Source organism: Mytilus galloprovincialis, chromosome 12 (genome assembly GCF_965363235.1).
Source record: "Mytilus galloprovincialis chromosome 12, xbMytGall1.hap1.1, whole genome shotgun sequence".
Lineage (NCBI taxonomy): Eukaryota > Metazoa > Mollusca > Bivalvia > Mytilida > Mytilidae > Mytilus > Mytilus galloprovincialis.
The window spans coordinates 70,039,741-70,063,333 of NC_134849.1; the positions used below are offsets into that span (position 1 = coordinate 70,039,741).

Below are 23,593 nucleotides of genomic sequence, written 5' to 3' on the forward strand. Positions count from 1 at the left end.
CAAATTGTATTGACCAATCGCGGACAACGACCTTTAGATTATGCGCAGTCCCGATTTCCGGCAACATCACGTTTGTTTACAAACATGGAGATCGATAGCTATCTAAGTGAAATAGAGGATAAATATATGTTTGAATTCAAAGATAAACAAAGAGAATCTATTGAAAATATACTACAGTTGAATGATACAGTTGTCATTTTACCAACAGGCTATGGTAAATCAAGAATTTACTTCCATTTACCGGAGCTATTTGAAAAACTGTCCTGTGAAAAATCAACAGTGCTAGTTATTTCACCACTTCAAGCTTTAATGAAGGATCAGATCTCTAAATTAGAACAATTGAATATAAGTGCAACAGTAGTAGGTGAATGTCAACCAGATAAAGGCGTTGTTGAGAACATTGCTGCAGGGAAATATTCCATAGTCTTTTCCTCGCCTGAGGCAGCCCTTACACCAGGATTGTGGCGCACTAGTTTGACCAAAGGACAATTTCATAGTCATATCAAAGCAGTTGTAATAGATGAAGCCCATTGCATCACACAGTGGTAAGATATTATTTTTAACATTGCTACTGTCTTTTATGATAATGAGGAGATGTGTACATGTACAGTATGATTGATTTTTTTTTTAATTGCCATTTGTTTGAAATATCCTTCCAAGGCTCTACAGTTTTTTCTTGGCTTTCAACAATGAGAAAAAAAAACATATTATATTGTCGGCTATTAAAGAAAAATTTCTTACAAGTTACAGACTAGATTATAACAATGAAACCTATGAAAAAACAAGGCATGCCAGAAACAATTTAACAGACATGAACCAACAACAGCAACTGAAATGCTGGTGTCCATTTTACATGTATATGCTATGTACAACTACATGTACCACTATTAATAGATTAAGTTAAAAAAAAAACAATTGCATTGTAATGTATATTTCTTTTGCCATTATTCACTGAATTCATGCAGTGATGTAGCCTTTCTTGTGCTAATAATATGTTAACGACTAACAATCATTCATTCATTCTTGACAACTTTTTATGTTAATATATTGATTTTTTTATTTTTTCTTTGGCAGGGGTGGAGAATTTAGAAGACATTATGACAGACTTGCAGAATTACGTTCAGTTGTGCCAGAAAAAACTCCTTTTGTTGCCCTTACAGCTACCTCAACCAAATCCATGCATTCAGAAATTTTGAAAAAATTGCAGATGAAACCAAATGGGACTAAGACAATTTCAAAATTACCTGAACGCACCAACATAACATATTCATTGAAAAAGTCCAGCAAAAGTGTCCATGAATTAGAGTGGCTGTTAAAAGACTTGAAAACTAACTCTGTAAAAACAAAGAAGACCGTCATATACTGTAGGAGTATTCTTTCATGTGCCGATTTGTTTGAGTACTTCGTAAGTGGTATTGAACACAATAGAGATATTTTGGATAATAGACTTGTAGCAATGTATCATAGGTCTACAGCAGAAACAAACAAGAATCATGTGTTGAATGAGTTCCCAAATGAAGATAGTACCATTCGTATTGTGTTTGCAACAGTTGCATTTGGCATGGGAGTTGATATTCCTGATATTGAAAGAGTAGTTCATTGGGGAGCACCTCGAGGACTTGAACAATTTTCACAAGAAAGTGGTCGAGCAGGCAGGAATGGCAAACCTTCACAATCTTGTATATATTTCTCCAGCTTTGATACTGCTAAAGGACGTTGCAATGAAGGGGTGAGAAATTTGTGCCAAACAAAGGAATGTATTAGACTTGAGTTAAATAGATATTTTGTGCTAGACAATGATGAGCTTCTTGAACAAGGTAACCCTGTGAACAGCACAAATCCTTTGTGTCAGTGTTGCAGTAATTGTCGGTTAAATTGCACTTGTGGTTGTTGTGTAGACTTTGAATTCTATAATATACATATATCACCTGAAAACAATTTTGAATCAGATCCAATTGCCAGACAATTCAATGACCAGAAATTAAAAATTTTGAAGGACAATTTCATTGACTTTAATGATTACTTATGTGAAGAAGGCCTCAACCGTCAGCTGTCATTTCACTTGGACTTTTAGACCATGACCTTGCAACAGAAATTCTCGAATTAATTGAGGAAGTTGATATGGAGTTTTGATAAATGTTAAATTGTGCATTATGATATATTTAATTTGATTAAGTACATGTTTATGTACTTGTATTAAATATTTGACAACATGATGTATCTTTTTTTTGAAGAAAATCAAAATATGAAAATAAGATAACAATGTATGTTGTATATCATTGGCCTTGCCAATGAGCATATGATCTTATATGTAATGAGTATCTAAAAGCCACTGTGTGACCTTTAACAATGAGGATATTCCATAACTTTAGTAGATGTGTCGTCAGTTACACTATAAAACCCAACTTGACAAAATGCAGAACAAATCAATCAACTTATCTATTCGTCTCAGACAAAAACTACCAATGAAATCTTTCAACCCTTTATATTTGATTTACGCATAGAAACACTATAATCAATTGACCAAAAAATAAGCAGATGTCATATGATCGCCAATGAGAACGTAGCCAACCAAAGTAATTTGAAGTGAATATAAATGTTGATTCTTACAAGGTACTGTAACACCACTGTCCAAGGTTCCAGTGAGAGTTGAGATCCAGCAAAGTTATTTTAGGTTCAATATAGCTTACTTTGATGTGCGAGTCTAGGTTCCATGTTGAAGGCCCTGTTGTTACGGAAAAATACTTCTGAGTTCATGTAATTACAACTGTAATATTTGGATGAAAAGTTGTCTCATTGGTCATCATACCACATCTTCTTATGTTTAAATGGTCTTTAAGGGTCGCTGTTCAGTAACTACTTGTTTACAAAACTCTAGATACATGTAACCATGAAAACATGACTCAGTTATCAGTATCCACATGATCAAACTGCACAACTTTAGTACAAGAACAAAAAATTGGTGTTGAAAGACATTTTATTAACACAACAACTTCATTTTAAAGTAGCATCAAATATATACAATCATATGAGAATTATACATGGAAAATGCCAGAATAATACAAATTAAAATTGTTGACTGAGAGACCAGCAGTTAAAGTACATGTATAGGTACAATGTACATGTATCACTTATAAAATATTAGATAGGTTCTTCAAATAGAAAAATGCGTGCACTCAATGCAAAGTTGAAAAAAAAAGTTTAGAAGACAGCATGGATAAAAATTACAAAAACTTCTGTGGTTCATGATCAACAAATTAAAATCTGAACCAAAAGACTGGAATTACATAAAATGATAAATATTCAATGGATTGATTTTTTAAAGACCTATATATGCACAATTATTGAATCATATATATATATATATATATATATACTGTTTATCTTAGTCAGCACTAATCTTTTCAATCGTAAAATGGAACAATGTACATTTAGGCAGATTCATATACACGAAAAAGCACTATTCCCTTAATTTTAACACTGAATTCTGTTTCAATAGATAAACTATTCAGTTATTCCAAAAGTATCTCTTGTTGAAAATATTTCTATACTGGCACTTAATAAAGATGTATGGTCACAATTGGTCAAAACAAGAATATTTACAGCACTATTTAACACAACAATCCCAATTAATGAAAAAAAAAAACAACTGATTGAATATTAACGATAACAACCTACTTGTATTGATTTAACCAGAGACCGCATAATTGTTCATCACCATCAGTTGAAAAGACAAAACTATTTACAGCACTATTTATTTACAATGATCACAGTTAATTATAAAACAAAAACAAACAAGTATTTGGAATCACAAATTACCAAGCACATCATGTCTTGATTTAACCAAAGGCAGCAGAATTCCAACAAAGCAATAAAATATCACACATCAAGAGACTGTAAAAAATTGCATATAAGACTAGTAAAAAGAAGTTTCATTGCATACAAAATGAGTATTATTACATGATCACATAAAAAAAAAACCAAGGTACATGTAACACTATATATTTGAATACAAAACATGCAAAATGTAACTCATTAAAAAAAAAACATGTAAAAAGGATAACAAACAAAATTGCACTATGGCTTCAAAATATTGCACTGAACTTTCACCATCACAATTTATAACTTCATGTGTACACACAGTATTCTAAGTAAATTTCTACACAGTTCAACACATTTGATATGAACGACTACGCTGGTATTTTGCAAATGTTTCTTTTTTTGATGTTAACCACTGGCTCAGTTTTTGTCCATTTACCTTACTTGTTTCATCATTTATAATATTTTGGAAGGAGTGGTGACAACGTCCTGGAATTTTATCAAACAAATTCTCTTTTGCTAGCTCTTTAACTAAAGAGTTGATGTCCTTTTGAATAGATGGTTTCGAGTTTGATGGTCGACCAAAAAATTGCTGCAAACCTTCTGTGTAGCTGTCAATAAGGTCATTGCAGCCCTGCAAACTTCTACCACATCTTTGAATTGAAGATGATGACAAATTTCCACTTAATGAGTTCAACGAATCTTTTGCCCGCATGTTTAGAAATTCCAGCGCCAAATCACCTGGTACATTTTTTCCTGCCCCACCATGAATGTTCACACCCCTGTTGTGACGCAATTGGTGTGCTAGCTTTGGTGGTAGAAGTGCTAACAGCTGAGCTTGTAGCCGGAATGAAAGAAGACTGTATTTTGTATGGTTATTTTGAGTATATTTAAGAATGTCTAACCTCCACATACGCACTAGACGATCACCATCATTTTCTTTAGATGCATCCTCTCTAATCCAGTCGTAAAGACCATCTCGCAACAAACTACATGAATAATTCAACTTATGGTCTTCTGTTTCAGCTTTATTAGAATCAACTTTTTTGGTTTCTTTCTGCTTTTTGTTTGTTTCTGGTAATTGTAGATGTTGCAAATCTTTGTATAAACAAATATTCATGTGTTTTTCCTTACACTTTCCATTTATGGCAAATGTCTTAGGGCAGCCTTGATATCCGCATGGTACTCTATTATTATCTGCCGTGTCGTGGCCATTCTGTTCAAGGACAAATGGTTTGGCAACAATATATTTTTCAACAATGTCTGATGACAACTTTTCCAGAAATTTTTTCTTTTCCTCTTTCTTCATTGTGTCAGTTATTTTGTTGATATCATCTACACTTGTCAAATTCAGGATTTGTAACGCTGCTAGGATAACATAGCCCTTTGTTACAAAACGTACAAAATCTCTGCAGTCATTGACAGCATCTTTTACCTAAAATACAAAGTTTATAATTTTAGAACAATTTCAAATATAGGATAGTGTCAATTATAATCATTTATTCTGGTTTTCTTTAATGCAACAATAAATTTTAGGCAGATCTATAAATTAAATAATTTGTTAGTATTCAGAGTAACAGAAACATTAGTTTATTAAGACAGACAATATAACATAGCTTTATAATTTTATGAATTGAACAGATATTTCCAAACATGTTTCTCATCATTTACAATTACAATTATCTCCTGCACAAAAAATTATGGTGAAAAGCAACTTTATTTAATGAATTTAATAGAGTGGCTGAGGAAAAGCAATATATGCAGAAATTTTTATCATTTCATCTTTGTGTTTATAATTAAATGTACTTACAACTGATTTAACACCTCGGTGATCAAATTTGTTCCTAAGCTGAAATAGGGTTCCTTTTTCGGCAGATGATGTTCCTTTAAAATGTAGATTATAAATTTCCTGAAAAATAAACAAATTTATAAAAACCCAACAAAACCAAATGATGACTGAAAAAAAATAACATAAGTGTTTACAAACATTCTGTAAGTGTCTGTCCCACCTTAGGAACCTGTTATTCAGTGGTTGACTTTGGTTCATGCTTGTAATTTTTATCCTGCCTGAATTGTTCTGTAATTACTTTGGCGGTTAGTTTTCTAAAATGAATTGTTACATATATTTAAAGCAAACACTACATTATGGATTTTTCTCATTGTTGAAGGCTGTACTTTTGCCTACAGTTGCTAACACCCACTTCATTTGAACATTGGTGGATATTAGTCTCAGTTGCAATCATACCACAGCTCCTTGTTTTTAAATTATCATTTTACATGTACATGAAACATATATTTTTTCATCTTCAATTACATAAGAAACATACCTGTAAAGTTATGACATGACCATGCCAGTCTTCACTCTTCCAAATAAATCCTTCCAGACGGTCCTCTTGATTAACTCCATCAGCTCTTGCCTTTTGTGCCGCATCACCTCTTTCTACACTAAGAGCATCTCCCCCTAACAGAAGTGGCATCATCTTCCGCTGTCCATCTCTCGGCACATACTGTTGTAGGTGTTCAATAACTTCAATCATTTCTTCTGTTTTGTTTTCATCTTTTTCCATGATTCCCAGAGGTACCTACAATGAAGATATATTTTTTGAATTTGAAGAAAATATCTTTATCAAAAATCAAAATTACATGGACAATATATATATAAAAGTTGTAATCTAAAACATAGAACAATTACTAAAATTTCAAAAAAAAGTTTATAAAAATATATCAATTAAATATTCACACATATATATATATATATATATCAGTTGTTTAATTTTGATGTTAATTTTTATTTCACGACAGATGTACAAACGTATTCATTATTTTCATTAATTAGCTACATTGTAAACTGTGGATACTTACAATAACACTTTTTTTCTTCGACTCCTCTGTATACTGGTGGGGAATGTGGTAGGTAACAAATTCTTTACAGTCCTTCAAGGCTGAAATATGGTCGACTAATGCCCTTTGAATAAGTATATTACAGTCTTTGTATAGTGCCTTGTAATCTTCTGCATTTGGAACAAACGCCTCATTTGGGACAGACAGTATGTCTGCTTGTGGGTGAACAGAGTCTAAATCCTCTGATGGTGCTCTGTCTTTCACTGCAACAGAATGGACTAAGTTGAAAACTTTGTTTGATGTGTCCATTGTTTTATGTCGTGCTTTTGTATTCATGTTGAGGTTGTCCATTATAATTTGAAAAGAAGGTTCAGTTGTTGAGTTAATATCCTTGGAATTTACTGTTGTAAAAGGAGAGTCAGCTGCTGTTAGTTCAGTGATAGGTTCTTCATGCTGGGATGTGTCAGCTGGAATTGGTGTAGACTTGACCATGTTGACTGCCTCTATAATACATGTAATACAATTTATTAATAAAATGTCCATTTTTTAAAATATACAAAATATTTAACATTTTCAACACACATCTTTTTGACCACATTCGCATATATCAATGTATATACGGTATACACTAGTAGCTGTTTAAAATTAAAAATTATTTCAATATTAGATTGGTTAAATCTTTCATAAAAATTTCATATGCTTAACTACTTTTCATAATAAAAATATATAACATAAGTATGCTAACAGAATAAATATGTTATTTTATTTGTTGTCTAAAGATTTTACCAGAATTAAGATATCCCGATATAATAATAAATGTTTTGTAAAATACATAAAGTGTAACTACATTTGGTTTTACTTGGACAATCATCTCATTGGCAATCATAGTACAACATGTACCACATAATACATCTATATTTTTATAATAAAAAGTATGATTTTGTTTAATTAACTTATAAAAGAAATGAAGCTGGTTTAATGTACCTTTAACTGATTCTTTATAACTGGGTGTTGTCATTGGGCATGGTTTAGCTATGAACATTGGCCACGGTGATCCTTCATTTATAGAACTGGGTGTCGTCATTGGACAAGGTTCAGCTATGTACATTGGCCACGGTGATCCTTCATTTATCGAACTGGGTGTTGTCATTGGACAAGGTTCAGCTATGTACATTGGCCACGGTGATCCTTCATTTAAAGAGCACTCACTCATTATGTTTGCCTCGTTAAATCTTGAACCCTGATGTAATCCTGAAATGCATAATAGGAATATGAGTTTTTTGCATTCTTTCGGTATCAAATAAAATGGAAAGAAAGTCAATCAAACATTAACACAGTCACAGATTCATAAAATGTGCACAGTTACATTAAATCACCTGGAAATAGTAAACATGATAGTTGAAATCTGTATGCTTTAAAATTGACAACTTTCTTAACCAAAAACTTGAATTAAATTTAAACACTCAAATACATTACATACAGTTCATATAAACCGAAACTCTTGGTTGAAATAAAAAAACAAAAAACTTTTTAATGAATTAATATAGAAATAAAAGCTAAAACTTATCAACACTCTTCTTTTAAAAGTATTGTATATAAAAGCTCAAGAATTAAAGTGAAATCAGTTTCCCCTACAAATGTGCTGATAAAAATGGGCAAATTGTAATACCTGGTTCTGCATGCACTGGTTTCACTAGTACTGGTGTCTGTACAGAAGACAATGAGGATTCCATTGATACATGTACTGTAGAATCATCTTCCAAGAAAGTGGACAAGGCATAATTATGATCATCTGAAATGATGTATAATAATGATAAAATAGTGAATTGCTCATATATGTACATGTAGAAATGTGGTTGACAAATGAGCATATAACTATTTTCCATGTACAAAATATGTATACCTAAACATAAAGTTAAACATAAATGTATACAATCTATTTAAATGTTGAAGCATCCATAATCATGCCCATGGACTAATTTTTCACTCATAAATCAATTAATGTACATATAGGCATCAAATTATACATGTTATAGTCAGATTAAAATGTGATTAAATGGATACTTTTAAACAAAGATGAAGATTGTCTCACTGGTAATACGTAATACCACATCTTCTTTTTATATGTGCAATTTGTCCAATGATTGGTGTTAGCCTGCCTGCTCAACATACATTATGAAAAATATAACATACCTAATAACGTCATATCTTTGTCTTTATCCTTTGCAGCAGTAGCTAACTTTTGAGACCACATTTTTACTGGCAGGTCAAAGTCCTCACATATAACATCAACATGTCTTACTGCAGATTTGTATGAACTGCTCAAACCAGCTCGGTTGAAGGAAGTGTACACCTAAATAATAGAAAAGTATCTGTTAAATACATGTGCAATGTCATGAATGTGCATACACTAAAATACATATTCATTTCGTAAGATATAAATGTACCAAAGAATTAATCATGTTAATAGGTTAATGTTTACTACATGTATATTGACATTTTTATTTTTAATAAAATTCAACAATGTTGAATATAATTTTACATTTGTGACTGTCTATTCAGTATCTTTCAATCTATATTTTCTATTTTTTTCATGGACATGTATTAATCTAAATGAGGTTTTATTCAAGCTTTATGCTCAATGTTAAAGGTTGCTATGTCGCTTTCAATGATAAATAACTGCTAACATTGTATATCAACAGCGTTTGATCTTCCATAACAGTTGTCTCATTCAGCTTAATATCACATATATAAATATACATGTATAATTTATATAAATACATGTACATGAACAAGAACTGTGAAAGATTTAAGTTTTGTGTATGTCCTTAAATTAATCATTTTTGTACATACCTTTGTTCGAACATGACCTCTGAACATCAAAATGCTATTTATCACTTGTAAAGCTCCCATATGCATGTTTCTGTTAAATAACAGTATTGCCACACTTGAAACAACACGAGGAAGCTGCTTCAATTTACTAGGTCCAGCAACTGTATGAAGGAAATCCATTGTCAGAGGACATACACTTTCCAACTGTTTGCAGGCAGTCTTCCATGAAAATTGTTTTATGTTTTTTGTTCGTAAGACACAATCTTTGTATTTGCATATTTGCTGAATCTCTTGACTTATCTTCTTTTTAATGACTTGGTTGAGGTCTTTCTTCAGTTCTTCAATTTGAAGAAGATGATTCAGAGCTGTTTTGTACTGTTTTAATACTAGTGCTCGGCATGCTAGTTTGCTGTGGCCTTTAAGTACAGTATTCCTTGTACTGCCTTTAAATCCAAGTTGCACCTGGAATGAAAATAAATGTATTCAGTATTGGTCTAAAATCCAAACATTGGGTTAACATTAAAAATAATTAAGGAAATACATATACAGATGATTGTACAAAGTACCTACAATGTGCATGTACAAATATTGTAATACATGTACATACATGTAATTCAGACATTTAAAAAAAAGGGGGGGGTGTTCCAACTTTATGTCCCCCTTACTAATGTATATTAAATGTGTTCAGATATATATATTAGAAGTATATATGTAAATGACTAAATGTACGTTGTCGTTGATCTTTATACCAAAATTTTTGTTAATAATTTTAATGTATTTTTCACGTTTATATTGTACATGTACATATTAATTTATTAGAGATACAAGTAAAGTCGTGCACTCTTCATCAAGTAATTTAGTATGATGATTTGGTGCATGTAGACCTAATTTTGTATAGTCATGATAGTGATGTTGCAGTACTAAATAAGACTGAGGCTAATTATTTGGAAGGCTAAGCTTATACATGCCAAATAAAATAATAAATGTACACAGTTACACTTTTCTGGGTTGTTATATCCTCCTCAGATCATAAATATATTAAAGCATACCTTAACTCTTGGCCCAGGGCTTGCAGATATTTTTTTCTTGGTTGTATTTGGGGTCTTCCTTGGTGAATTTGAGAAATTCAATCTCCTTCTGTTTGCTTTTGGTGTTGATGGGGTAACTAACTTCTTTCCCTTTGGAGTACACCCAGATTTCATTGGAGTTAGGCAACTTCTTGGTCTCTTTTTAATTGATGAAATCACTATCTCCACAGGCACAGACTTATCATGGTGAACTGGCAATGATGTACATTCTAGATCTGTTTTGATGTTCTCAAAATTCAGGGAAGCAGCATTCTTCAAATTCTCTGTAAGATTGTTGAAACGTTTCTGACTCCTACATATACCCTGTAATGTAGCAAAGCACTTGCTGCACACATAACAACTTTCTGCACTGTCAACATAACAACGAAGTGTTTTTTCTGCAATCCCGTATGAAAACGATAGAGTTTTGACAATATCAACATCTCCCTGAAGTTTATCAACATTTCTCCTCACGTCTTTAGATGAACTGAACACGTGTGAACAGTGAAGACAGGTGCTTCGGGCCATCGCTCATGTTTACAAACATTTATTTCAACTCCTCCTACTTTTTGCGCCAATTTCTATAGGCAATAAACCACAATGCAACTCGTTAATTTGAACTTCCGGTTGACGCGTTCTGATTGGGTATGCATTCAGGCGTTAATGGAGTGATCGAAGTGATCGTAATATAACGACTGGATTATTCGGGTTACTTTAGTCTTTATTGTTTATGTTTATTCCCCAGCCGGAAACACATGCGACGTCATGATCAATTATTATCACCAACCGTTAAGCATGATTCACTCAGTGCGAAACATTTAAATGACTTGGAACGAACGTCACGTGAGTAAAGTTATTTCGCGCTTTAAAATTCAAGTGAAGGATTTGATGTCCAGTGTTGTCACGTAAAGAAGATTTGTTATCAGATAAGTACATTCACAGGAAATCTGTTTGATATTTTGTTTAAAAGATATAAAGATTGTTACAGTATTTGATTTGGCTTTCATTAATTGAACACATGCCACCTGAAATGGGTCTTTAATTTTTTTTGTCAGTATCAGTTATCCATATCAACATAAATTTTATATTTAAGATAAATCAATTGTTTTTAATTCCAGGTGTAACTGATGAAACTGTACAATATGAAAATTTTGTCAATTGATAATTCCTATGGTAAAATAATTTACACAATCATTCTTTTGTTTGAAAGGTAAACCAACAAAAAAGGGGGAGGGGGTTACAATTATTTGTTAAAACAAAAACATGTTCATAATGTTTATTTTGTTGTTATGTTTTTTTTTATTGAAAATTTGCAAAAGAAAATAAAAACATTTCTGATCCTTTAAATCTGTTATTTTATACAAATTATCAAGAGCAATTGATTCTTTGTGGAAAATTTTATGTTTTTGTAGGTGGAAACTGCTTTTCATTTTATGGATGAACATTTCTGCAAGGGTAGCTTTAAAGAGTTTCATGCAATTCAGCATTTGTTGGTAGTCCTGATACAAAAAGGAAGAGAAGTATACAGGCTCCATAACCAGTAGACAAACTGTTTCAAGATAATTGAAGATTGATTTGACAAGAATGTAAAATGGCCAACCATGGTTTTGAAGACCATGGTTTAATGGAGATGGTTGACCATGGTTGACTCATCAATACCCATGGTTCCAACCATGGTTGACCATGGTTGACTCATCAATAACCATGGTTCCAACCATGGTTGACCCATCAATAACCATGGTTGACCATGGTTGTAACCACGGTTGACCATGGTTCCTACCATGGTTGACCCATCAATAACCATGGTCATTAAAACCATGGTTAACCATGGTCGGCCAATTAACAATTTTGTCAAACCATGGTCAACCATGGTCATACAACCATGGTTGACCATGGTTAACCATGGTTCTAACCATGGTACAAACTGCACACTGACAGGGGATATGGCTTTCAAACATGTATCATAAATTTAACATTCTAAATTAAAATAAACAATTTTAAACATAACCAGGTGCTCTGCAGGGCGCAGCTTTATACGACCACAGTGGTCGAACCCTGAACAATATTCAAACTTGATACCGTCTGAATTTTGATTGTGATCTAATTTTTGACATAATATAGGTTTTTGCCACAAAATTAATGTAGTTCAAGATCTAACACATCTATTGCACAATACTGTGCAATTGAATATTTCAGAGAGATCCATACACTTAAACACAAGTTATTGTCATGATTGCTTGGAAACTAGAAACATGCTTCTTTTTGGCCCTTTTTTGGCCCTTAATTCCTACATATTTTGGGCAATTAACCCAAAACTTAATCCCAGCCTCCCCTTTGTTATATTGTACATTGTGGTACAATTTCAGAGAGATCCATGCAATTACACACAAGGTATTGTCTGGAAACTAGAAAAATGCTTGTTTTGACCCCTTTTTGGCCCTTAATTCCTAAACTTTGGTCCCATAACCCCTAAAATGAATCCAAACCTTCGACTTGTGATTTTAAACATTGCAGTATACTTTCAGAGCAATTGAAATACTGGTAAACAAGTTATTTTCTTTCAAAATTTTGTACATGTACATGTATCTCAGAAATGAAATTACATGGAATAAAATCTACTATAGTAGACAATACCATAAAATGTGTGGTCCATTTAATGACATGGGTGCAAAATCAGAATGTGCCAAAATTGGGAACCATGATTAATTTAATGTTTGTCAAGTAACATAATTAATAGCAAGAAAAGAATATCAATTTGAAAATCAATCTTATTCTTTAAAATTTTGCAAGTTAATAAATATATGTTTGAAAAATTATGTTTATGTAGGTATAATAAACTTATAAATCTCATTTTTTTAAATAATTAACATGCATAAAAGTAGCCCAAAAATTATGTGTTTCATCATTGTTTCAAACTATCTTCAAAATTTTGAAAGACAATCAAATAATGTTATTATTTTAGCAAATTTCAAAAAGCATGTTATGATTGAAAATGCTTCAGTAAATTTGATATTAAAGGTAATTGCCTTACTTTTTTCAAAGGCTTTTAAATATTTTGGATCAATTCTGCCATTTATAAAAGCCAAAAAATTTCTTTGGACACATGAAACTGATAAAGTGTAATTTATAAATAAGCAAACAACATTTACGTGAACAAGCATTTACAGTTCATCTGGTTTTGAGTAATTTTGTCAAATATATTCTTATGCATTTTCATTCACAATACACTTTTTGAAATTTGCAATAGAAAAACACACAAAAATAATTCTAGACCCAAGTATAAGTTTGCCTGATGGCAGTTCATTTTTCAAGATCTTAAATGTTTTGGCTAATCCAATAACTCGCTCTATGTGAATTCTTTTGGATGCTACTCTCCTGTCCCTTACAACTTCCTCGGGTTCCAACTGACTTTTTCCTTTAAGCATAGTGGGAGTGTTCACTTTCACATCTTGTGCTGCAAATAAATCCTGAACCATTATTCCTCTGTCTGCCATTATCACATGATTATGCTATCTTTCTGTTCAAATAAATTCAAGTTCAGCTGAAGCAATTCAGACTTTTCTATGATCTGACGGTCACTTGCTGAACCCCCATAAGCATCACTTACATATGATACTGTGCCTCTTGGTGTGCAACCTATCATGGTTTTAATTGTGTTTTTATGTTTGTAGCTAGACCATGTCACACTTTGTGCATCAACATGTGATGGCTTCTGTATAGGGGTTTCAGTAGCATCTACTATCACCCGGGTAGTTGCAAATTTGTACTTAAAATCATCTGGCATATAATCAGTCACAATATCTCTAGATGGCCATATGTTAATCTCTTTTAATTGAAAGTACATGAAATTTATCCAAGTTATGACAATCTTTGACACAGTTGATTCAGGCACTTCAAATAAAAAACTTAATTCTAAATCTTCTTTGTTCTGACGTAACTTCATTAAACACATAAACAGTTGATCTTTTGGTGTCAAAGACAGACATTGGTAATTTAATTCAGTTACAGCTGGGCCTAAACAATTGAAAAACAGCATAAAATGCTCATAGTCCCTGAATGAGGTATAATATTGGACACGTTTTGGATCATTCTCTAAATTCTCAATACCAAATATTCCAAGTAAGGTACAGTGCACTCCCATTTCCTGTTGCATAGGCTCAATGCCATCTAAGTCATCAAAATTTTCTTTGACCTCAGCCTCGTTACCAACCTCAACTTCAAGCTGTACATTATTGACCACGCTTAAGTCCACATCATCTCGTCTACTGTATTTTGATGATCTGGGTGTAGAACTTTCCCTAAACAAAAACAATGAGGGGACAGCATCTGGAAGAAGCCGCTTACGTGACCCTAAAAAAAAAGGGCATTTTATGATACTTCAATCAAAATGAAAGAAAAAACATTAAACAGGCCATAACAAAAAATGGCCATATATTTACATTAACTCTCTTTCTATATAACAAGTTTTAAAACTAAATTATTGATTAATGCTTAGTGGTGAATATTACATGCTTATATCAGGCCTTGAACCTGTTATTGTGATACATGTAGTACTGTAATAATGTGTTTGAATCATTTTCTAGAAATTTGACAAAATATAGCAACTCCCCCTAGCCCTTGAAACTTAAGGTATTCCTATAAAATACATGTAGGTTAAGAAAAAGAATACTGAAACCAAAGATGTTTTTTAATTGTCCTTGTGAATTTTCAAGTCATATTTTTTTTATATAACAAATTAAAAAAATGAATGAATGGTTTATGTTTAGTGGCAAATATTACATGCTTATATCAGGAGTTAAACCTGTTATTGGATACTAATAATGTGTTTGAATCAAGCTTTTTGCTAGGCAGATATTTTTTAAATAAACTATTTCAAGAAGTCATGTCAACTCTCTCACTCCCAGACAAATTGATATGATTCAAGAGTCTTCACTTTTATTCATAAATGTTGTGTGCGTAGCTGTGTAGCAGCAAGTACCAATTTTGAAGTTTTCAATTTAACTGGTATCAAACTATCAAATGCTTGACCACCTAAACTGCATCAACAAAATTTATTTGACGACAAGTTAGTAAACAAAGATGCAGCATTTCATTCAAATATTAATGAGTGATTGCAATAAAGTTACCTAATTAACAAAATGTAATATAACTATAATTTGATTTCACTATATTAAGGTGGTACCTAACGCTACAGGGAGATAACTCTGTAAAGTCAGCTTAACGTTATAATTACGTTGTGTTGTAAAGGGAATATTAAGCTTTTCAATGATAAAAAATGGTGTTTGTCAAACTGCTATATAACCAGTGTAATTTTTCTGACAAAACGGTTGGTTCAAAATTTTTATATTTTTGTTAAAGGGTCAAAGTAAATACTGTGTTAAAATTTGATGAAAATTAAACGAGCCAAATTAATCTTAGTGAAAGTGTTGGGTACTACCTACATTTTTTTCTGATACAATATAATTATTTAACTTATTATTTTAGATTGTACCATCTGTCTAATGAATGAGTTATTGCCCTTTGTACACAAAACATTTATTAGTTGTTCATTATTTATTCATGTGGTTATTTTTTAGGTACCGGTATGCAGTAAATATATTGTTATTAATATAAATACATTTATACATGTCAAATGCAAATGTTGCATTATGAATCTGAGATGAATTTGTTTTTTTTTATTCTGCCTTTATAACCTGGTTATAGAATTTTTTAATTACAACAGCATTGAAAATCAAAGCTTATTCCATAAAGTGATGCATTTCAACAATACTGAATTCCTGATTCCAGACATTAGAGACTGTGTGTTGGTCAGATCAATGCTCCCTTTCAAAACTAATGTGCATCCAGGTTTTCTGTAAAAACAAACAAAAAACACAAAGCAAACAAAGCAAATATCATGCATTTTAAAAATAACAGAAATTCACTAGTAATGATACAATAAAATGAATTTGACTGGTCTGAGAACAAAAAGAATTTGACCATGGAAAAAAAATGCCAAATTACCAAAAGGATGTATAGGAATAATGATGTGTTCTTTCAAAATTTGTTTGAGAGTAAAACAGAATACTGTTAGTGTTACCCATATTAACACAAGTTGCTCATTAAGGCAGATCTAAGAGGTAAAACAAATGTTTCTTATTTACCATTTCAAGGTTTTTTATAGCCAGTCATATATATATATATATATATATATATATATATATGGTATGAGTTTTTCTCATTGTTAAAGGCAAAAGTTGACTCTAATTGCCTACATCCACTTCATTTGAAGTTTGCTAGTAGACAGCAGTTGCAGATCCAAAATTTTTCATAAGTGAAGGCCCATGCCACTGACTGTCTAAGAGAGGGCTGCTGTGGTCATGCTTCAATGGATTTCTATATAATCAATGAAATTTTTGCTAGAATAGGAGGGGAGGGCCACTGGAAGGCCTCTACCTCTGGACAGTTGTCTCACTGACAAGCATACAACTTCTAATTTTTATGTTAATACTAATTTATTGAGATAAGCCCTTTTTTTGTTTGAATTGCTTCACATTTATTCATGTGTGATATTTAATAACCAACTATATGGCATGGGGTGTCTTCTAGAAACCAAAGGTAAAAATTTGGTAACATATTTGCACAACTTAAACAAATAGTTAAAATACAAGATTGTGTCATTTATCATGTTTATCTCATCTAAATGTTCATTCTTACATAATCATATAATACATCTTTAAACTTTTAAAAGTAAAATATCCAGGTTATAGTGGAAGCCACATGCAGCTATGAATAGTTTGTTGCTAGAAAAACAATTGTCATTCAATACTTTGTATGTTATTAAATTTGATTGCAAAGTGTAGGATGAAATGTATGAAGACCCTTCTGAAATAGATACATGTATTGTAGACAAAATTTAATGTCTAATCAGCTAGACAAAACTATATTTGGGAGGTTTGAAAAGCTGTCACCTTCTAGGTACATGTAAAAATGTATGTGACTATGTCCTTAAAGGTCCGATTTATAGAAAGGTAAATAAATACTGTAATTTTACCCCCCAAAAAAGACAAGTTTAATGAAAAAACTCATGCGACACAATATTGCATTTGTAGAAATTGGTTTATAAACATGATGAAAAATGAATATATATGTAGTGATTCTTCAAACAAGCCCAAGCTGCTAAAAAAATACAAAGACCTGTTGCTCAGTACAATAAATATGATAAAATATATAACTGATACATATTTTAAAAAATAAACAAGGAATTTGTGCTGCCAAAGTGCACTGTTGAAACTGATTTATATTCATAATCATATTATATTTGTCATTATCTGCGCTAAAATTGACATCCACTTGTGAAAGGTATATGACTTGTACTTGGAAGTATCACTACACTTTAAAATTTCAATAAATATTAATAAATATTAATGTTATTCATCATTGAAAGTTATCTAACCTAATAGTCCAGAAACTCTGTAGTCAGCCTCCTTGGTAGAGTAGATAACTCCAGGAAAAAAATGACTTTAAAATTGCTTAGGTCATCACTCTTATTACGCACGGGAATCACGACGGTTGGTTATACCTATTATCATTTATTGAACAACTTATTTTGACTTGAAAGGATATTGCATGACGATAATATAAAACAATATATACGTAAACACCGCGAGTTTTAAAGAAGATGCCACAGTATTGTAGTGTTCCTGGCAATTTCAAAAATAATTTTTACCTGTATTTAAATTCCATATGGCGGTGCTCCTACTTACAGGAGGATTATACACAGAAGAAGAACATTGGACATCTTGCAAGACATTTGCCATAAGACATAAGACATAAGACATAAAGCTTTATTTAGAGTCGGTATAAGCAAGCAATTACAAACATAAGCTCTGAAGAGCTTTTAAAACCGACATAACAACAAGTAAAACAAAACATACATATCGAGTCATGCACACAACATTAAACATATAAAGCAAGAGTTCATATCAGTATATAACCATGCAGCACAAAAGTTCTTTAAGCATCGTATAAGTTAAACACATACTGATGCATGCAATTATGAGATAAAAACAAAAGCACAAATAAAAGGGTTTGCACATAGAAAGCACATTAAAAGCACATACAGTTTCTAAAATTAGCACAAAGCAACAGAAGCACTATAATAAAGATAACAAGTTGCTTTCTTTAAAAAAAGAAATGCAATCGTAAACCCAAATGCTTGTTTGGTATTAAATATTAGATAATTGTTTACTTAAGATGTATTGTTTTATATAATTATTGTGGTATAAGAATTAAAAACTGACATTGATTGTTTACTTAATGAAATTACAATTCAATGTGGGTTGATATATTTTCGCTAAAGCTGTGATCACACATTCACGATTTTTACTGCCGTCCTTGACAGGACCATTCCCAATTAAAATTTGTCAAAAGTCTGATCAAGATCCTGTGAATCGTGGAAGGAAATTCAAACTTTAATTAATTAATCACGACAACAATCAGATATTGTTCAGGAAGCGTCGATATTCAACCGTTTCCAAGAGAATTTTTTCACGATAATCCCGTTCTCAATCCGCTTCTAATCCGATTTGTATCTTTCGCAAAGTAAGGTATCAATACACAGTTCGAAGTTTAGTTTCGCATTATGGCAATTTTTTAAATATGAAAGTTTTTGTACAATAAAATTGTTTTTTAGATAATTGAAGAATAATATAGCCTTCTTAGTAGGTTTATATGAACATTAAGACTGTTTTTAACATGTTTTATAGGCCATTTATATGATTGACAGTCCGTATTTTCCTATCCGTACCGTTCATAGGTCCATACATTATTGTAGTGTTTATCAACAAAGATTTTGCGCTCGATCTTTTCAATTCAATTTTATGGAAAAACGAGCAGATGGAACCACTTGATAGATATAAACCTATGGATTCAGGAAAGGTATTACTGTATATGATTGAAATTTTCCTTTAAACCAAATTTTGGAGACTTTTGTGACATGTTCACCCCCCTTTTTTGCTATATTTTGTATCTAAGAAATGCAGATTGTTGCCATGGTTACACCCAAGAGGGATTGTATTTCACCCTTATGACCATTAGAAATCAAATCTATGGAAGATTCTCTTTCTATAAGTATATACATGCATAACACACATATAAAGCCTTCTTTGTTAGACAGGAGGGGAAAGAGGGTGTTTAAAAATTATGAGTGTCAATTTTAAGTTTTTTTCCTAACTGTGTATTGCTACCTAAAATTCGACCGAATTGGTCACTACAACTGCATCCCGATTCTACCGAATGTAATCCGACAGAGATCAGACAGTGACCAGACAGTGAACCGACGCTGACAGAAGTTATCCGTTCGAAAACTGTCGACATACTCGGGATGATCAGGTACTGTCGGAACGGAATTCTATCACGATCCTCTCTATGTCATTGCAAACGTCTTTGTCTGGTCTCAGTCGTATTGTATTCTGTAACTGTCGGGACTCTGAGGTGGGTATCATTGGCAAATTTCGTATTAATAACAGGACTGTTCCGGAACGATTTCGGCAAAGACGGTTTGAAATCTACAGATCATTCCCGTTCCACAGGACACCGTCCAGAAAACACAGAACAATGTTAGAACTTTTATCCGATACAGCAGAATATGCCACGACATAGTCACGCTTGTCATCCGGCTAGACAAAGTCGGCTGAGTTTCCCCGAATGTTACGGGACGCACCTAAATGTCGGGGTGCTTCACCGAACTATCAAGACCATTCCCGACCCGTAGCCTATCTGTTACGAATTTAAACGACTGCGTTCAGACAATGATAGGACATTCCAGATAACTGAGGATAGTAATCCGACTTTTTCACTTTTCGTGTCTTATTGCTGTCTGATCTCAAACGGGAGCAATAATCGGCAATGTGTGATCCCCGCATTAAGGAATCATTGCCCACGACCAAGGAATATTTGTTTCTTCTCTCTCCCAAAAGACAATATGCTGAGTCAACCACTGGATGTTCCATTTTAAGGTGCTGGTTTTTTATAAGAGTTATTTTTTTAGGCTAAAGTTCAATTACAAATGTGAAGAAATGTAATTAATTGATGATTACTTGTGTTCAAGAAATGCAGTACGTGAACCTGTAAATAGCTGTGGTGGTTTTTTTTTTTTTTTTTTATAAAATTTGATATGTTCAAGGTTATTTGAACAATGGCTTGATATTGATCATTATTAATATCTTTACACCTGCTCTGCAAGATTTTTGTGATGCTAAGGGTAGTAAGCATTGGCAATTTTAAGTTGTGTGCTTTCTGCTCTTAAAAGTTTTAGATGGCAAAACGCTTTTGTTAAAAACAAAAACTTATTAAAATTTTTAACTCGCTTTGAAGATATTTTCTGAATGTTCCAAGTAAGAAGCATGTTGTTTGGTGGTTGTCTTTTTTTGGTGCAGTTCATATTTGCTTTTTGTTTCTGGTTTGAAGTTAGCAGTTACATGTATAGTATACATGTAACTGCTAACTTTGACTACACTGTGTCTAACACTTCATGGAGAGTTGTCTAATTGTTTTTCCTGCCATATTTAAAAAGATATTCCCTCTGACATTTGACTTATTCATTACAATAATCTATATAATAATACATGTATATATTGAAATTGAACTGAAGTTGCCTTGTTAATTTTTCTATATTGACCCATCTTTTTCTCTCTTGCTGGATAGTTTTATACTGTTCATTTGGGGGTACCGTGTAGCCTACACTGATCAGTGAGATGGCTCAAAATCCCCTTGCACTATTTTACATTGTCGTACTTAATATATATTAAAACCGAAAATTCATCATCTGATCGTCTTCAAGAAATAATAATTATTTATTTTTATTTTTACGAACATTTTGAAGAGCCTTTAAAATTACAATAGGAACATAAAGTTAGATAATCTGTTCCCTGACCATATATGATAGAAATTATTATTGGTTATCTCTGTCTACATCTATCATCACTCGGTGTCTATAAAAAAAAACATTTGATATCTTAACGTCGATCCTGTTAAGTCTGCTAAAATTGCATGCATGATTAATTTTAAGGTTATCAATCGTTATTAAAGCACGGCTGGTAATCTACACACGCAGAACATTTGGTTCTGCAATGAAAACCGTGAGAGGATTTTCCGGTTGTGCTTGAGTGGAGTAATTGTCACCGCTTCAAAAGGTATGTACATTTCTAAATCTCAATTTTCTTATTCAACTGATCAAAATATTGAAAATCAGAGAATGCTATGCTGTGGTGAATACTTTAACGAAGAGATACATGTATCATTTACTGTTGTACGTAGAGTTGAACTCCTACAAAATCAGTTGTCCCACGAGAAATTGCCTAAAAAAGTGACATTTCAATTTTGAAATGGTTCTATTTACAGACCTACAAGTTCAAATTTAGTTTTTTTTTCGTGCAATGGGTATGAATGTTGTTTTTGGCGGCGTATGCGCTGTCCTGTGTTGATAGACGTCTTAATAATTCCAAAAACTACATTTTTTCATGAAGTCATGCGTGAGGGGATCGGTTCTGATTGAGGACATCGTGAATGCGTGAGGGGAGGTACAAATCATATCTTTATATTCAAGCTATGAGTCGTTGAAGCTTACCTAAATTTGGCTACATTGTTCATGAAAAAACACATATGTGAGTGTGCTTAAAAAAGTTTATGAGATTGGATTATGAAATAATTGTAGGAACCTAGGTTTAATAATATGTTTCACGAAGAATAAAGACAAAAAATGTTGTCAACGATTTTGTTTTCTTGCTACAAGTAAAAACTAGACCGATTATTTGCCCACATCTGCAAATTTGGAGACAGATTTGCAATTCAATAGTTAGACTTTATTCATATAAAGGTTATGTATTTGGTGATTGATTGTATAAATCAAAATATTTAAACAAATATCAAATTTTATGTTTTTAGAATCATCTTTTTTTTAAATGAACTAATTTAGGGGAGATAACTCCTTTCATAAATGTGTATAACATGATTTTTCATTAAGCTTTTTTCAACTGATTTTTACAGTTCCCAGAGGGTTTAGTTCACTTCGAGGGCGGGGATAACTTGTATCTCCATGGCTTTTTGTAGAGAGTCAATTTCAGTCCTCTTTTCCTTTTTCCTTTGAACAATGGCATTTTCTGAAATTGAACAAACAATTTATAGTTTGATTTCATTGAATCAGTGATCAGTTTACGTCTGTTAAAGTATAAGGATAAATCTGTGCTTTTTAATCAGCATTGATTTGATCACATTTATTCATTGAGTCAACAAAAGTCACAAAGCCAAAGATTAAAAAAAAATGTTTGTACTTCCCCTCACGCATTCACGATGTCCTCAATCAGAACCGATCCCCTCACGCATATGACTTCATGGAAAAATGTTGTTTTTTGGAATTATTAAGACGTCTATCAACACAGGACAGCGCATACGCCGCCAAAAACAACATTCATACCCATTGCACGAAAAAAAAAACTAAATTTGAACTTGTAGGTCTGTAAATAGAACCATTTCAAAATTGAAATATCACTTTTTTAGGCAATTTCTCGTGGGACAACTGATTTTGTAGGAGTTCAACTCTACGTACAACAGGAAATGATACATGTATCTCTTCGTTAAAGTATTCACCACAGCATAGTATTCTCCGATTTTCAATATTTTGATCAGTTGAATAAGAAAATTGAGATTTAGAAATGTATATACCTTTTGAAGCGGTGACAATTACTCCACTCAAGCACAACCGGAAAATCCTCTCACGGTTTTCATTGCAGAACCAAATGTTCTGCGTGTGTAGATTACCAGCCGTGAAAGCGGCACATGTAATTTGTTATGTCATTGCTTTTTCACATGAAATCTTATCTCATGAATTAACACAGCTGGTAACCAGGTTTCAACGTTTGACTCTAATTAAAATAATTATTACGGATATATGTAAGGTAAATATTAGCAGCTTGCAATTGCGTGCAAGGAAGTATTCAAATGCTCATTTTCTAATGCAACAACGTTTGTAACGTTCATTTTGATTGGATAACGTC

General features: G+C 32.3%; 1 protein-coding gene, 1 long non-coding RNA gene and 1 pseudogene across 2 annotated transcripts; all 3 read right to left on the reverse strand.

The window, feature by feature from the left end:
* Window positions 1-3,738: 3,738 nt before the first annotated feature.
* Window positions 3,739-11,269, reverse strand: LOC143053751 (uncharacterized). The gene is made up of 10 exons (XM_076226529.1): window positions 10,542-11,269; window positions 9,514-9,954; window positions 8,854-9,013; window positions 8,330-8,452; window positions 7,645-7,911; window positions 6,682-7,163; window positions 6,147-6,401; window positions 5,630-5,728; window positions 5,006-5,254; window positions 3,739-3,750 (listed from the first exon to the last, which is right to left on the reverse strand). Exons 1-10 carry the CDS (start codon window positions 11,085-11,087, stop codon window positions 3,739-3,741), a joined length of 2,634 nt encoding a protein of 877 aa, XP_076082644.1. The 5' UTR covers window positions 11,088-11,269.
* A 1,237-nt stretch (window positions 11,270-12,506) lies between these two features.
* On the reverse strand, window positions 12,507-16,683 carry LOC143054690 (uncharacterized; annotated as a pseudogene).
* A 5,770-nt stretch (window positions 16,684-22,453) lies between these two features.
* On the reverse strand, window positions 22,454-23,368 carry LOC143054692 (uncharacterized). Its single transcript, XR_012971789.1, has 2 exons — window positions 23,262-23,368; window positions 22,454-22,699 (listed from the first exon to the last, which is right to left on the reverse strand). It is a non-coding gene; the product is annotated as an uncharacterized LOC143054692 (long non-coding RNA).
* Between the last annotated feature and the right edge of the window lie 225 nt (window positions 23,369-23,593).